General features: G+C 49.4%; 1 protein-coding gene across 7 annotated transcripts in view; it reads left to right on the top strand.

The window, feature by feature from the left end:
• Positions 1-15864, top strand: part of USP48 (ubiquitin specific peptidase 48) — a 29127-nt gene that overhangs the window by 547 nt on the left and 12716 nt on the right. For 5 of the 7 annotated variants that reach the window (XR_012838581.1, XR_012838583.1, XR_012838582.1 and 2 more), the window contains exons 2-15: positions 415-535; positions 782-938; positions 1624-1751; positions 2758-2882; positions 3489-3597; positions 4457-4590; positions 4818-4900; positions 5213-5392; positions 7675-7800; positions 9535-9684; positions 12311-12511; positions 13977-14091; positions 14239-14369; positions 15676-15747. Coding sequence is in view for 4 of the 7 variants with exons in the window: in XM_075773400.1 (XP_075629515.1) it covers positions 415-535; positions 782-938; positions 1624-1751; positions 2758-2882; positions 3489-3597; positions 4457-4590; positions 4818-4900; positions 5213-5392; positions 7675-7800; positions 9535-9684; positions 12311-12511; positions 13977-14091; positions 14239-14369; positions 15676-15747 (1832 nt within the window). In the remaining 3 variants the exon portion in view is untranslated. The remainder of the gene's footprint in view (positions 1-414; positions 536-781; positions 939-1623; positions 1752-2757; positions 2883-3488; positions 3598-4456; positions 4591-4817; positions 4901-5212; positions 5393-7674; positions 7801-9534; positions 9685-12310; positions 12512-13976; positions 14092-14238; positions 14370-15675; positions 15748-15864) is intronic. The other 2 variants (XM_075773401.1, XM_075773403.1) reach the window with 2 other exon arrangements.

Here is a 15864-nt window from a genome sequence, read left to right as displayed (position 1 = left end):
GTGAGGTGGGGGGGGGGCTCTGCCAGCCTGGCCCCCCAGATGTGGGGGATCCCCCCGAGGTTGTGGGGGACCCTTCTCCCTGCCTGGCCCCCCAGATGTGGGGGATCCCCCCGGGGTTGTGGGGGACCCTTCTCCCTGCCTGGCCCCCCAGATGTGGGGGATCCCCCCGGGGTCCTGCACTCTTTCCTCAGGTCCCCCTTTTTCCCTCCTCTGGTTCCCCATCCCTTGGGGTCTCCTCGTTCATCCTTAACCACAGTTTTCAGGGTGTCCGGGGGACCCCTGTTCCACCTCGTTTGCTCTAATTAGCATGCTGGGGTCCCCCTTGTTGTCCTCATCCCCCCCCCCAGCCCCCCCCAGGGGACAGCAGCATCCCTTCCGCAAGGCTGACAGCTGGGGTGGGTGCTGGTTCTGCAGGAGGAACTGCCGGGGGAACCCCAACTGCCTGGTGGGCATCGGGGAGCACGTCTGGCTGGGCGAGATAGACGAGAACAGCTTCCACAACATCGACGACCCCAACTGCGAGCGCCGCAAGAAGGTAGACACCCCCCTCCCCCCCCCCCCCAAAAAAAAGCATCCCCCGCCCTTCTCAGTCCCCCGGGGAAGATGGGGACGAGGGGAGGCGACGCCTCGTGTCCCCCTGTAGCCGAGCAGTTTGGGATGCGGCTGTTTGTACAACGCCGCAGCGGCGTTTTCCCGACAAACGGCCCTACCCCGACTGCTGGATTTCTGCTCGCTCCTCCGCAGCGGCGAGTGACGACTGTTGCTTTCTCTCTTACGCCAGAACGCGTTCGTGGGCTTAACGAACCTCGGCGCCACGTGCTACGTGAACACTTTCTTGCAGATGTGGTTTCTTAACTTGGAGCTCCGACAAGCCCTCTACTTGTGTCCCAGCACCTGCAGCGAGTACTTGGTGGGAGAGGGCATCCCGAAAGACAAAGGTGGGTGGAAGCTGGGAATGCGAGTCGGGTTTTTTCCCTCGTTTTCTCCTAAAATTTCACGCCCTGATATCGGCTTTGGGATAACGTTTATCGGGAGAATCGACCAATCTACAACCGCTCATCCGATCTCCATGTTATTGGAGATATCCGGGAGGGTGAAAATTTAGGTCCCCGGTATGAATGAGGCTCCCAGTTGCCCGCAGAGTGGACGCAACGACCTCGGGCGACGTACCTTTACGTGTGGTCTGGTCTGGTCTGGTGCTATAGGTGCACTCTGGGGCAGGGCAGCCGCCTGACAACTTCTGTTCCTGTTTTTTATGGTATTTTTAAATGACATCTCACCGTTCAGGGTGAAAAAGAAGCTGTTACGACAGGGTAGTCGGCCGCACGCTGTTTAAACTGGTCACTCGCAGCCCGTGCTGGGCACTGCGGGATATGTCTGGTTGGAGTCGATCTTAAGGGTCTTTTCCAACCTGAAACGGTTCTGTGATCTTTAGCCTGGGACTTCGCTGACATGAACTGCTTCGGTTCTCGTGATAAGTTAAAACAGCTTTAAAAAAACCAAACGCGTCGTTTCTAGTCATTAAATTTGCCCGTACAAAGAAAGAACAAGCGAATTGCTTGGAACGGTTATCTCTTGCCTTGAATTACTCGCTGTAACTCGCGCGACTTGTTGTTTTACCAGACTACGAGCCGCAGACCATTTGCGAACACCTCCAGTACTTGTTCGCCTTGCTGCAGAACAGCAAGAGGCGATACATCGATCCCTCTGGGTTCGTCAAGGCGCTGGGCTTGGACACGGGACAGCAGCAGGTAGGTTCGAGACGCGCCCTTCGAGTAATTATCTGTTTTTAAAGGGTCTTTTCACAGGTTCTTTACGGGCTGCTCCTCCCAGGGCAGGGAAGTACTTGGAATGGGTAGTTGAGAGGGGTTTGAAGGCCCCTCGCAGGGTGAAAAGACATTTTGGGTCACCGAGAGCCGGCTAAGGTCCGATGTGAGCGTGTGGGGGGGAGAAAGGACGGTTAGAGAGGGGCGAGCGCCGCGGGTGAGTCCCGCAGGGCCGTCGCTGAAGCTGAAGAGAGTTCGGGAGAAGGGCAGGGCTTGAAAATACGCTTGGAGGAGTAAGAGGGAGATTGTTGGAGGAAGAACGCGAGCGTCGCTCCGCGTTTCCTCGGGAGGGGAAGGAAACGGTCGGTACCGACCGGTGATGCTGAAGGAGAGCTGGGAGAGGCCGAAGCCCGTTTGTTTTGGGAAGAGGCGAGCGAAGGAGAGCCAGGGTGGGGGAGGAGGACCCCGAAATAAGTGTGGGGAAGCTCTCGAGCCTTGCAGGAGGGGATGAATTCTCAGGGCACCTTCTCATTTTTGGAGTGTTTCAGTTTTTCTCCTCACCTATAATGCAAGCAAGGACAGCTCGAATCGCGTGCTGAGCCTTGAAAGACGAGATTAAACGGGATAGAAAACTCTGCAGGAGGGTTTTTGTTGGTTTGTTGTTTTGGTTTTTTTTTTCTTCTTCCAGAGCCCTGCGAGCAGCAGGACAGAAGTCAAACCACCCGGCGCGGCTGGCCGGGAGCCAGCTGAACTCACACCGTGGTCTCACGCTGGGGGCCTCGCGCTCCTTTTAGACAAATTACTCTTTTTTTGGTTTTTTTTTTTTTTTCCCCCTTTTCCCGACTGGTCTTTTTTTCTATTCAGTTCACGCCGGAGCCTCCGCGCAGCCTGTGTGTAGGGCTGCGGGTAATTTGCAGTAAATTAATGCCAAGGTTGTGATTTGGGCTTTGTGCTGCGGCGTGTTGTTAACGGACTCGGCTTTCTCTTCTAGGATGCTCAGGAGTTTTCAAAGTTGTTCATGTCACTGCTGGAAGATACTTTATCCAAACAAAAAAACCCAGATGTTCGAAACATAGTGCAAAAGCAGTTCTGCGGAGAGTACGCCTATGTCACGGTGTAAGTATTTGGTCTTTGGGAAGAACCTTTCTGTAAATATTTAAACGTTTTAGAAGATGTTGTGAGGGAAAAGATTCCTCCTCGCAGCTGGAGCAGGCAGGTAAGCTTCTGCAGAAATATTTGCTAAGAGATTTTTAGCTTTTAGAGTTTCCTGAATCTGTGCGCGTGGTGGTGTTGCAGTTCTCCGGCTGCTTTTAATCCCTTAATGAAAATTTGCCAATTGAACCTGCAAGTGAGTTAATGGAACATAAAGTCCTGCAGCCAGAAAATAAGAGTACTTGGGTGTCGCATTTTCATCCCTGCCTTCTCCGAGCTGTGGATTTCACCTCAAAAACGACACAGAATGGTGTTTGCGAGTCGTAAGCAGGCGCTCCTGGTTTTCCTGACAGATGCTGTTATCCTGTTACCACCTTTTTGCAGAGTGTTGGTGGTGTAAACCACGTTAATTCTGACTTAAACAACTTTTTCTCCTGGTTTTATAGCTCAAGGAATCGTTTGTTAGTGGCTGGGGAATTCAGACACATGAACCAGTGAACTGACCTCATGTGGTTTTGGTCTTTTTTTTTTTTTTTTTAATGTTTTTTTTAATTTTTTTTTAAATCCTAGCTGCAACCAGTGTGGCAGGGAGTCCAAACTCGTGTCTAAATTTTACGAGCTGGAGTTAAACATCCAAGGGCACAAGCAGTTGACAGACTGTATAACGGAATTTCTTAAGGTACGAGCTCATTTTTTTGAATCCTGCTATTCTTAGCAAGGTGTTTTAATTCCTTTGACTAACGGCCTTTGAGGTTGGTATGGGAGCGCAGCAGCTGAGTTGTCTCAGTGAGATGCACGCTAAAGGAAATGGGGTTTTTTTTCCTGCGGACCCAGAAAATAAGGGTTGAGTCACACGCTTGGGAAGTCAGGGAGCAAGGAGAGGCTCCGGACTGTTGCACGCGCGTGTGTTACGGCTTTAGAAAGCACTTGAAAGTCGCCTGTTTAGTCCAAATACTTTCCCAGTGAAGTTGGGAAGAAGTCCCTGAGTGTTTTGTCACGGACAGCACCGGGAGAGCGGCTGCTTTTTGTGTTTTCTATATCGGTGCTCATCTGCATAGCAACAGGAGACGTTCCCCGCTTTAAAACGTGTTCTCAAAAATACTAAAGAGGGCCGGGAATAGCTGCAGCTATTTGCCTAGATTGTAAATTAAGATCCGGGACGTTAAAGGTTTGAGGTGTGGATTCAACTAAAAATATTTAGGGCAGCACTAACCTGAGAGGTGATGCTGCACCTGAGCTGGCTGACGGGCAGCGGCGTCGCTGGTGCTCTCGGCAAACCGGTCGCTCTGCTTGCGGAAGGTCTGCTATGAAAAAAGACTGGTTTGCGTATGCGCCTTAACGGCCTGAAATGGTGAACTTCAAGTTTATCTGCTCCTCCTTCAAACAAAACAACCCGGTGACCTTGTTTACAGCGGCTGGAATTTTCCTCTGGCCTAATCCTTCCGTGCTTTTCAGTCTCCAGCTGTTGAGTAGCTTGGACTGGTTGACTTTTCAGTGGTAACCTCAGGACCTTTCTTTCCTTCCCCTTCCCCGCTCAGGAAGAAAAACTAGAAGGGGACAATCGTTATTTTTGTGAAACCTGTCAGAGTAAGCAGAACGCCACGAGGAAGATCAGGCTGCTGAGTCTTCCCTGCACGCTCAACCTGCAGCTGATGCGTTTCGTGTTTGACAGGTAAAGCTCTCGCTGGAGCGCGGGCTGTAAAAGCGGGAGCTCCCTGGGTTGCGTGGAAGTTCTTTGGGAAGCCATCCGCTCCACTCTTTCTGCGTTGGCTTGAGAGATTGAGGAATCGAGTGCGTGCGTGAGCTTCTCTTGGGGTGCTCGGTGGGTTTCACGGGGAGTTATTTGGAGGCGTGAACTGTTTGTGTTGTCCCCTGAACCGAAGCTTTGCCTCCGCACAGACAAACTGGCCATAAGAAAAAGCTCAACACCTACATCGGCTTCTCCGAGCTGCTTGACATGGAGCCTTTTATGGAACAAAAAAGTGAGTTTTGTGTGCTGCGGCTCATTAACTTTACCCACTGCCCCTCGACACACGAGAGGAGATCTCCTCTGAATCCCCTCTTTGGTGGAAAATTATGTCAAGAGTTGTCTGAAGCCTGCGTTTCAAATAACTGCCTCGCTCAGTGGCTTGTGGAAGCCAGAACCTACTTAGCGAGCTCTTGGTGAGATCCAAGTTCAAGTGCAGGTCTTTTTCCGCTGCCTTGCGAAAACAGTAAGCTCTAGGAAAGGAAAAAAAAAAAAAAATCTGTGCTGTTTGCTCCAGAGCACTGTGTAACCGCTGCTTTCCTTCCAGATGGCGTCTACGTGTACGAACTTAGCGCTGTCCTCATACACCGAGGCGTGAGCGCGTACTCCGGGCACTACATCGCCCACGTGAAGGATCCGCAGACGGGCGAGTGGTACAAGTTTAACGATGAAGACATAGAGAAGATGGAGGGGAAGAAACTGCAGTTGGGGATTGAGGAAGATCTAGGTAAAACCTTTAAGTTGTGAGTGCCCTTTTAAAATAACTCTTTTCCCCCAAACCACGGAGGCTGAATACGTGGAGGCCCCGTTACTCTTAAAACAAAAGCGCTCCTACGCGTGCTGTCACGTCTTAGGAGGAACCTGTGAAACGGCGGTTCTGTTAATTGCAGCCAGATTTTCTTCGTTTCAGCCCCGCGTGAGTGTTTACGCACACCTCGTGAGCAGTTCCTCTACTCTAGTATTTCTCTTGCCTGCCGTGTGGCAGATAAGACGCTGATAACTCGGGCAAGCGGTTGCCTATCGGGATAAAACAGGCAAGTTGCCGCTTCCTTGGCCAGCGTGCAAAAGGAGGCTTAGGAACAGATAACGAGATTACTTTCAGTTTCCATAACACGCTATGTTTTTATTTCCACTGAGGTGTTTGACTTGGAGGCAGGAGAGAGTCTTTGTTAAAAAAAAAAAAAAAAAAAATCTTGATCCAAATAATGGCTTGGAAGCCAAAATCGCCTTTTTACTTTGTGCTTTTTACTTCTCCTTTGCGCTCTTCTGTTCTGCCGCTGTTGGCTTGTCCTGTGCCGTGTTCGCTGGACAGGGTCCGGATTTCTTGGAGAGCTTGGGCAGAGGCTGGACCTGCGAGTTTCTCGCTCTGCAGACGATACATAGGAGCGGTTCAGCATTGAATCGGCAGTTTTGAGTGCTCGGATTTGCTCAGCGTTCCTTAGCTTTGCGGTATCGGGAAAACGGGGAAGTTAATGCCAAAAACTTCACTTACAGTGCAAGCGATCCGTTCCCAAAAACACCGGCCCGTCAGGACGCTGGCGCTTTGCTGCAACTGGACTTTACGAAACGTTGCCTTTCTTTAAAGCGTCCTTAATTACAGCTTAATGAAAAGACACCCACAGCTGTATTTTGCTCCCTCACCTTGTCGTAAAGCCTGAGCAGGCCCTTGAGCAGTCACGGGGCGTTCGCCTGCCTCTCCTGCTTCATTCCGTCCACGATGCCGCTTTGTTTTCAGCATTCTTGCTAGTAAACACCTTCTTGCATTTCATCACGGCCTCCGTAAACGCCGGCTGCCACCCGAGCAGCTTTGTCATCCCGTTAATGTTTGACTACCGCTTGCTTCCAACCGAATTGTGAAGCTGGTTAGACATCTAGTGGCATAAGATAGAAAAATAAGCCCTGAAAGGGGAAAAAGAGCTTCTCGGCTTTTCTTTTTTAACCTCCCGAGTTACCCAGCGTAGCAAAATAAGATGCAAATAAACCGCCGTGGCCTCGATCTTGTAAAGGTTTATGCTTAACCGCAAGTAAGCGTTCTTGCTGAAATACAAAGGATATAAGTAAAGTGCGTGTAGAAGCCTCTGGAGGCTGGGAGCCTTAATATATTTATCAAATGCTGATGTTATTTGCCTAGTCCGAGCAAAACTGGGATTCTTCTTCGTTTCAAATGTGTGCGACAGCAGGGGAAGGTCGGTAACGTAAAGCAGAGGTCTGCTGTGGGGAAGAATCCCTTGGCCTGGCCGTGCAGATGGGAACAATTTAGAAAACATTTGGAGAAAATGCAAATAAAGAGGGTGAAGGAAGTCCCCTGGATGGTGTGGTGGGAGAAGCACGTGAATTTTTCCAGAATTTAGGAAAGACAAGACACTTTTTTTAATATTTCAGCGTTCCATTTACAGTTTGAGCTATGGAGGGTTGTTCCTGGTTGATTTTTTGTGATGCTGCAGCTGTAGATAAATGTCTTTTCCTCGTCTGGAAACGGCAACTCTTCCAACATGAGTTTACGTCACACCACCAGCTGCTGCAAAACGACCCTTTTCGCGGCCGTTCGCTCCGTAAAAGCTTTGTTGCCCAACAGAAGGGTGCGTGTTTTTTTCACGTACACCATCACCTGTAAATAAGACTCTTCTTCTCTGAGGATTTGACTTTGTTCTTTGAAGTCGGGACACCAGAACGAGAGGCAGAGGGGAGAAAAGGATGTTTTTGTAAGAGCTGCTTTTGGCTCGGTGAGGTTTAACTGGGGAGAGAAGAAAGGCTCTTGTAGAAGGGCGGTTCAGAACAGGCTCCTAATTTTAGTCCCTTTGAATTACCCTGCCTCCAGAAATGCTGGAGGGATTCGGGTCTTTCTTTGGGATACAATTTTGGCTCACGCCAAGCCCAGCGCTTGGCAAAAAGAGGCCTGGCAGAGCGCGGCGGGGAGCGGGAAGCCGGCTAGGTGGCAAACTCGTCCCGTTAACGGAGAATCAGTAAGCGAGCTCGTGTGTTTATTGTGTTTTGCCTTCTGTATCACAGCGGAACCTTCTAAATCCCAGACTCGTAAACCTAAGTGCGGGAAAGGGACTCACTGCTCGCGCAATGCTTACATGCTGGTATACAGGCTGCAAACCCGGGAGAAATCTCTGACAATCGAAGTACCAGGTGAGTGAGCTTTGACTCTCTTGGCCTTTTCACCTCCTCTCATGGTGCTCCAGGCCGGCCAGGAGTCGAGATTTTCCTCAAAGCCCCTTTTATGACCGCTGTCCGTCAGCCCCCTGGGCTTTCCTAGCGCTTTTAATTAATATTAGCCCGATAATCCCAGCCCTGTGCCTGCTCAGACCTCGTTGTCTTAACCGGCGAGGCGAGATGGGAAGGGGTTAGGAGGAGATTATCCCGCAGGAACCGCTCAGGTGCCTGAAGGCGAAGGAGAACAGCGTGGTTAAATGTCATCGGCAGCGCACGTACTGTGCTGGAGGTGAATAATCCTGACAGATGTCAGGTTTCTTCTGCGAGCGCTTAATCTTTGCCGTATTGAGAATAAACGGCATGAAAATGAGAGGATGCAAGCCCTTACCGAGAGTTTTGTACAAGCCCGTTCGTGTCTTGCTTTAGAATTACTGGGGGTGGCAGAAATCCCTGTAGGTTTGGCCTGCGGATTTAACGATGCTTCGCGTTTGCGTGCTACTCGATTAGAAACATTAATTAGGCCCCTGGTGCTGATGGGGACGGAGGTGTGTTCCACCCTCTGCGAAGCGGGGCCGGCGGAGGCGGCGCATCCCCTTTGGACCTCCGCTGTTTGTTCGGGTTATCTGGATGCGGAGGGGGTAAATCCTACAGCTTTACCCCCCCGCAATAACAGCACCGACCCTTTTTCCAGCCCCACCGTTGCTAAAACCCACCCTCCGAGCCACCGATTTTTTGGGGATTAACGCTAATTCCTGCCTCAGATCTGTGTTTTCAGCCTGTTTCCTGAGTTCTCTCGTGCTCCTTTTCCTCCTACCCCTCTGCTTAAAACAATAACTCGGCAAAAGCCTCTCCACCCAGCTCCGAATTCCTGCGCAGCGCGGCGGTTGCCTTTGTTTCACGTGGAAGCCTGCCAGGGAACAGGGAGCGAAGGGCAGCAGTCGGAGCCGTGCGGTTGCGGGGAGGTTTCATGCAACTGTAAATTTGAGGCACGTTGCTTTGATGTTGTTAAAAGCGGCTTTTCCGGGATGGTGGAGAGAAGTAACTTGGCTCTGACCTCAAGGAGGTCGAGCTGGTTGGTTTTTAATCCTCTGTATTCTCCCAGGGTGGATGTTGTGCTCTCTGGCCACACAAGCGTTAACCTTTCAGAAATATTTTAGCTCTTCAAAATACTACTAAATAGGGAAAAGCTTTCAGATAAGCGGTGCTTTCCCCCTGCCTTACACCAGCCCTGCAAAGGAAGTGTTTTGTCGTCTTTTTTTTTTTTTTTTTTTTTTTTTCCTTCTGAGGTTTGATTTGGGATTTTTTTTCCATCAGTGGCAGCAAAAATTCCCAGTTCCCTCACCTTTCCATTGAGATCTTCCCCGGCTTATCTCCCATCTCCTGAGAGTTTTTTGCCCTGGGGTTTGCGACGTGGCTCGGTCCCTCTCCCCGAGATCACGCGCAGCCGTGGGGCTGCACGTCGGGACAGGCTTCGGGTGTATCTGTGGGGTGAAAAGCTCAGATAGTTGTATTTAATTAATCATCTACGAACCATAAATATTGGAGGGAACGACGTCCGCGCTCTTGGCTTTCGGAAACACCTCGTATGTCGGTAGCTGCGTGGGGGAATTTTTAGGCTTCCTTGTTATCCCTAGATAACCGATTGCAGGGATAATTAACATAATTGGCGTGTTTCCTTGAAATGACTCCTTTTTCTTCTTTTCCCGACAGCTTTTCTGCAGGAGCTGGTAGAGCGCGATAACTGCAAGTTTGAGGAGTGGTGCAACGAAATGGCCGAGATGCGCAAACAGAGCGTGGCCAGAGGCAAAATCAAACACGAAGAGGTGAAGGAGCTCTACAAAAGGTTACCCGCTGAAGCTGGTCTGTAAGATATTGTGGTAGTATTGTACTAGACCGTTGTTAAGATTAGTAATGTTTCGTAACTAACCCACTACTCGCTTCTGCGGCCCGAACGCTTCGCTGGAAGCCTTTAGCTGTAGCCCTCTCGAAGAGAAAAGCGATTGCTGTCTGTTGTTGCTGCGTGCGTGCTTAGGGTTGGCTTTCCCTCTCTTGTTTTTCTGCCTTAACCTATTTTTCTCCTTTTTTTGCTCGTTCTCATGGCCTCTGGCGTCGCTAATTCCCTCTTGCTCCTTCCCCATCAGTCAGTCTCCTGTGTGCTTCCATGCATTGCGACTGTTTTCTTCTGCCCGGTGAGCAGCTTGTCTCGTTAGCAGTTAGTAACATCGAGGCAGAATAACGGGCTGCTCTCAAATTGCCGACTCACGGCAAGTTCGGGAGCTGTTGATCCGAATTAATCGGCAGGTAACGGGGTATGAGAACGCCTGGCCTCCAGCAGAAAAGGATTTGATTCATCCCCGCCAGCGCTTCGAAGCGCTGTGTCTAAGCTTCGTAGTCCGTCCGATGGGTGACTGGGGTTCATCCTTTCCTACTACTCCTTGTATCTTGTCGCCTTAGTGTGTCCGAGCACAAGAATTTTTATTCCCCTCCTTGTTTTTTCTTTCCCATGTCCCTCAAAACAAGCGCAGGAGCACTTGCTCTTTCCCTCCAGTGTGGGGAGTCTCTCTCCACTGTGCGTCTCTCCTAAAAACTCCGGGAAGTTTGTAATTAAAAACTTGAAAATGTGTTTAATTGTGTAGCCAGTTAGACAATTTGATATTTAGCTTGTAATATTCGTTGCCGAATGCTCAGAACCAGCAGCGAGATCCAAGTAGCCGAACAGCAGACTCCTCGGCTCCCGTAAGCGTCTGCCTCTTCAATTTACGAACCCGGGTTTGCAGACGACGGGCGCTTAACTCGCCAACAGGAGGGTGTCGCAGCCCATCTTGCCGAGTCCCCGCAAGCCTGAGCGGTGTTAAAATGTCACCGTTAAATCAAAGTTGCGGTGGAGGGATGAATCTGCCGTGAGTCACCGTTAAAAAGGAGCGGCAAGCACAACTCCGGTGTGTTTCCTCTCCCCCTTAGCAGAAACAGAATAGTTTCCTCTTGGCATTTCTAACACGACGGAGGATTAAACCTCAAAAAGATCTTTTTTTTTTAATGTTTTACAAATGCAGGTAAAGCTCCTCTGCCCCAATTTGAAGATTGCGGGACCTGAAGCGCTGCCCTCGGGGCACGGGGCACGTCCTGGCCAGCGCAGCTGGAGACAGCGTTATCCCAGAGCTGCTCTGGGTCCCATCCCGCAGGAGCTCGGGACTCTCTCTGCAGCTGTGCAGACACGTTTTTCTGCCAGCTTTGTGTAGCCTGCCCCAGAAAGAGAACAAAAAAAACCAAAAAACAAACAAACCAAAAAACCCGTACTTTCCGGGGGAGGCAGCTTTCATCCCAAACTAGCAAACCATTTCTGACAGCGTTGCGATTCTCTGGAGGTCACGGCTGTGTATCTCTGCTGGCGTTGTGTAAGACGAAAATATTGCTGATTTATCCTGCAGAGGAGAGAGGGTTTGAAGCCCGGCTTTGCAAAGATCCAGTGCAAGCTGGAAGACAAAAGTATTTTCCTGTAGCTTCTCTGTTGCTTCTCTGTACAAAACTTTGTGCTTCTCTGTACGAAAGGATTTGTGTTCGTTTGATAAATGTAACTAACAGTTACGTTTCCCCTGGGTTTCAGAGCTGCCCTTGCCTTGTCAAAGAATTGATTTAATGTCCTAATTTCCCAATCGTCTCGCAGAAGGGTTTCCACATCGGTACTGGGTCTCGGTATCGAGATACGGGGCTTTCACCCAAAGCTATTTCACTGCTCACACAGACGCTGACCCCGCTCCTCAACCTTGGCTTTGTGCGAGGTGTTTCCCCTTCAGCAAACAAGGGCGAGCCCGCTGCTCGGTTTCAAAATAAAGATCACGCTCATGCTAAAAAAATTGAGCAAGTTTTCATTTGCACTGTAAATCTTAAAATGCGCGAGCGTTTCTCACCCAGAGCAGTAAGAGCAGCCCGGAATAACACTGAAATTTTGGTGCTGAAGAGACGGGGCAGACGCTGACCTTTTCTCTTTTCTCATGTTGCCTTTTATTTTTCAATTTACCCCGATAAACTTGCTCTGTTATGGAAAGAGCCTTTAATCTTTGATCATAATTTAAATATTATATTTGTCCCTCGACGGAGGATGGGAAAACCTTCCCCTTTCCTCGACTGCTCTCCAATAAACCCCTAAAGGCTTAGCAGTCTGAAAGCGCTCCTGCTCGGAGCGCTCCGCTCTTTCATATTGATTGCTTGAATTCGAAATGACCGCTTGTTCTTGCATATCTTAATTTCACAGAGCTCCTGGCTTCTGAATCTGTGGTACGGGGATGAGAATTGGACAAGGGAAGTTGTATCAGATGTTAGAAAAACTTGTACCGCAGAGATTTAATCAACAGCGATAGCCTGTTAATTTTTAAAAGTACCGTTGAATATCAGAGTAATTATAAAATACCATCTGCTGTATTGTGTAGTAGCTGACACGTCCGGGCTTGTTTCTCTTCGTGTTTTGGTTTTATTTTTCCCCTCCCAGGTTCCCCGTACGACTTCATCTCTCTCGAATGGCTGCAGAAATGGCTGGATGAGTCTACCCCTCCAAAACCTATAGATAACACAGCCTGCCTGTGCTCGCACGGCAAACTCCATCCCGATAAAATATCCATTATGAAGAGGATATCGGAATACGTGGCTGACTTCTTCTACAGGAGATACGGAGGAGGGCCCCGGCTGAACGGTAGGGTGTCAGGCTAGAAAATGCCCTCTCCAAATCAACGTTGTCATGTACCAACGTGTTTTAAGGGCCTAATTCTGGTCCCAGCCCCGTTTTGAGCCATCCTTTATCATCATAACTTCATTTCTGCGTGTAGTTTTTGTGCTGCGCTGGTGTTTCCGGGTGATTTTCTAAAATATTTTTTTTTAATATCGCTTAATTACATTAGCATTCAAACAAATACAGTTAGCCTGATTGCAGGGTCTGTTTCAGACCTGAGTTCTGCTCTCTCTAGGAAGCGCGGTGCACGGAGGAATTTCTGAGAAAGCAATGGTGCGTTTAGGTTAGAAAATGTAATAATTAGATGGTTTTATGAAGTTGATTCTAGAAAATAACAAAACTTGCACATGCAACCCCCCCAGACTCTTGAAAATGACTTTTTTTTCCCATGCCTGCGGCACCTACGGATCCTGCGTGGGCAGCGTTTGGGGGAGCGTGCAGATCTGTGCTGCCTCTTGCCAGCAGCCCGCGCTCCGGAGCGGCGTGGATGTGTGCTGGCCAAGAAAATCATTCCCTGTCTTTCACCTCCAGCCTGTCCCGAGCTGCCTGACCCGAGGGAAGCACCTACCTGTCGGCTTACGCACTTGCGTTGCGGGCATCTGTCGTGCATTTTGGTTTTTGGGGTCAGCCCAGCCCCTACGCTCTTTGGGCGTCCCTTAATCAAGCCCCAGGCTTAGCTTCTTTTACAAGAGCTCGATAACTCCCACCGAGACCAAATTAGCTCAGCTCCTACTAAGAGCTTATAGGGAAGAAACGCAACCAGCAGAGAAACTGCTGTGACGCAGGCAGCCTTTGTAGGGAAAAAAAAAAAAAAAACCAGCAAAAAAACCAGGCCAACGTTTATTAGTCGACTGGAAGATTGCCTGCAGGTTTTTTCATTGAGTACGGCTGGGAGGGATGGATCGGATGCGTTGTGTTCTCCGACTCCGCTTCCCTGGATGCGACCGCGGTGAAAATATACCCCCAGCTGTAGGGTTCCCACTCCTGTTTGTCCAGCCTAGCTTTGCAGGAGGCTTTGGCAGGGTTTTTTCTGGATTTAACTGGCAAAATGCCACGCTAGAGGGGGTTTTTTTTCCCTTGCTTATGCCTAAAGTGTCCTGCCTTTTGACTCCCGCGGCGCTGCGTTGGCGTAACCTGGCTCGCAGCTGTAATTGCAAACTGTCGATACCAGCGGTGGAGAGTTGTGAAGCTAGTGGAACAGATCGCACCTCGTCTGAACCGTTTTACGCTTATTTAAGCTTCAAATGTGGCCCGACCTGGCAGTAACCCCAGGGATCTCCTCATTTACACGTGAAATCTCCGATCGTGAGGCAGGAGAGTTGGTACATAACTTGTCTGAGCGCGTTCAAACCAGCGAGCGGCTCAGCCACGTGTGCAATAAATTGTGTTTCTTTTTTTTCTTCCCCCCCCCCCCCCCGCCCCACCCCAGTCAAAGCACTTTGCAAGGACTGCGTGGTAGAAAGGTGTCGAATCCTGCGACTGAAAAACCAGTTAAACGAAGACTACAAAACCGTTACGAACCTGCTGAAGATAACAGTCAAGGGGTATGTGAGTCCCAATGCTTTCAAACACTGTCAGAGATTTTTTTAGGAGTGCTTAAATAGTTTTTTTTTCCTAAAGATTTTACTGCTGGGGCTCCGAAGGAGAACGGAGTTGTTATTCGCGTTGCCAACGCTGTTCCCTCTCTGCAGGAACGACGGGTTTTGGGTCGGAAAGGCGTCCTTGCGGAGCTGGCGTCAGTTGGCTCTGGAGCAATTAAATGAGCAAGACGAAGACGCGGAGCACAGTAACGGAAAAATGAATGGAAATGCACAAAACAAAGGTAGAGACCCACCAGCTCTGACTGATACCTCCTAACAAAAGACATGTCAGGTGTTCCTGTAGCTTGTTTTCCTTCCCCTTGTATGAGCAGGGAGGAAAAGATAATAAATCAAATCAAAAGCTCCTTCATTTAAGGAGCTTTTTATTTGATAAGCTTCAAAACTGCTGGGTGATCTTTGTACCCGGAGAAGATGATGAGGTAATAAGTAGTTTTACAAAGCTGTGTAAAATTACCACTCCAGACACATGATCTTTTCATCTGCTTTTATCTGAATGAGAGAGCACAGGGGAGGAAAAAAACCATGAAAATTACCTTGGGGAAGGGAAGAAGTTGTTTATTGCAAAGGTCTTGGGATGATACAGCACAGCTGGTAACGCGGCACTGGGAAAACACAGCCTAGAAAAAAAAAAAAATCATGAATCAAACTCGTCTATGCCCACATCACGAGTCTGGGAGAATAGATGGGTGGGGTTTTATTTGCCTTCTGCTCTTTAAACCTTTGGAAACCGGATATTTTGTTGAGCTTTTTGTTTCGGAACTGAGGGTAAGAAGCTTGTTGGAATGGAAGTGGCGATGACCAGCTAATGGCGTCACTGGTTGAGAAAAGGCTCCTTTGCCGCCGAGTTACCACTCCTCTTCCTCCATGGCCACCTTGGTTTCACAACAGGTTGCAATCCCGGTGGTACATTTAAATTACTCACAAGCCAACTTGCTCGTTAGGCAGGTCGTTAGAGACGCTTCCTCATTGTGTTTATCCTGCTCCGATTCAGTGGCGGGCGCTTCTGTCTCTGGAGGTACTGGTTCTTAACGCTAATTTCTACGTTAACGTGGGGCTGGTCAGACCCCTGGCAGGCTCCCCCTTCCAGATGTCAGGCAGCATCTGGTTTAGATCAGTATCCCGAAGGCAAAAAGTGGAGGAATATTTTGCCAGGAAGGTTTCTGCTCCCTGCTCTCTTACCTAGACTTGTGTTTAGGTTCAATTCCGAGATCTTTGGGAGCAGCAGACCCCTGTGGTGTTTTAGCTGGAACAAATGCGTCCTTTGTAATCTCACAAAGGACGGGTTTGTGCTCCTCGCACTTCAAAGCACTCCTACGTGGCCTGTAGGCTGTAATCCCGCCTGCCCAGAGGCCGAGGCGTTTGAGAATAACAAATTTGCTTCAAAAGTCTCCCTTGGGTTAAGGGTTTTGCCGCAATTTGAAAGGCAGCCGGGCTAGTTCCCCCCTCAAAGATTTTTCCTTGGGAGGGGAACTCTCTGCCATCTTCTTGTACGTATGTATGTATGTATGTATTTATCTATTTATTTAGATGAATCAAATGAAGAGAAGAGAGAGGAGGAAGAGGAGTTAAATTTTAATGAAGACATCGTTTGCCCACATGGTAAGTCTCTACGAGGGATGGAGCTGAACATATCTGTTGTTGCCCACTCCTGAAGACATTAACCTTGTAGCCTTTGCTCCATCTGAGGCCAACGCGAGCGGTGACTGAGAAAATGCG

The sequence above is a fragment of the Balearica regulorum genome, chromosome 21 (genome assembly GCF_011004875.1).
Source record: "Balearica regulorum gibbericeps isolate bBalReg1 chromosome 21, bBalReg1.pri, whole genome shotgun sequence".
Lineage (NCBI taxonomy): Eukaryota > Metazoa > Chordata > Aves > Gruiformes > Gruidae > Balearica > Balearica regulorum.
This window is presented reverse-complemented; position numbering and strand designations above follow the sequence as displayed.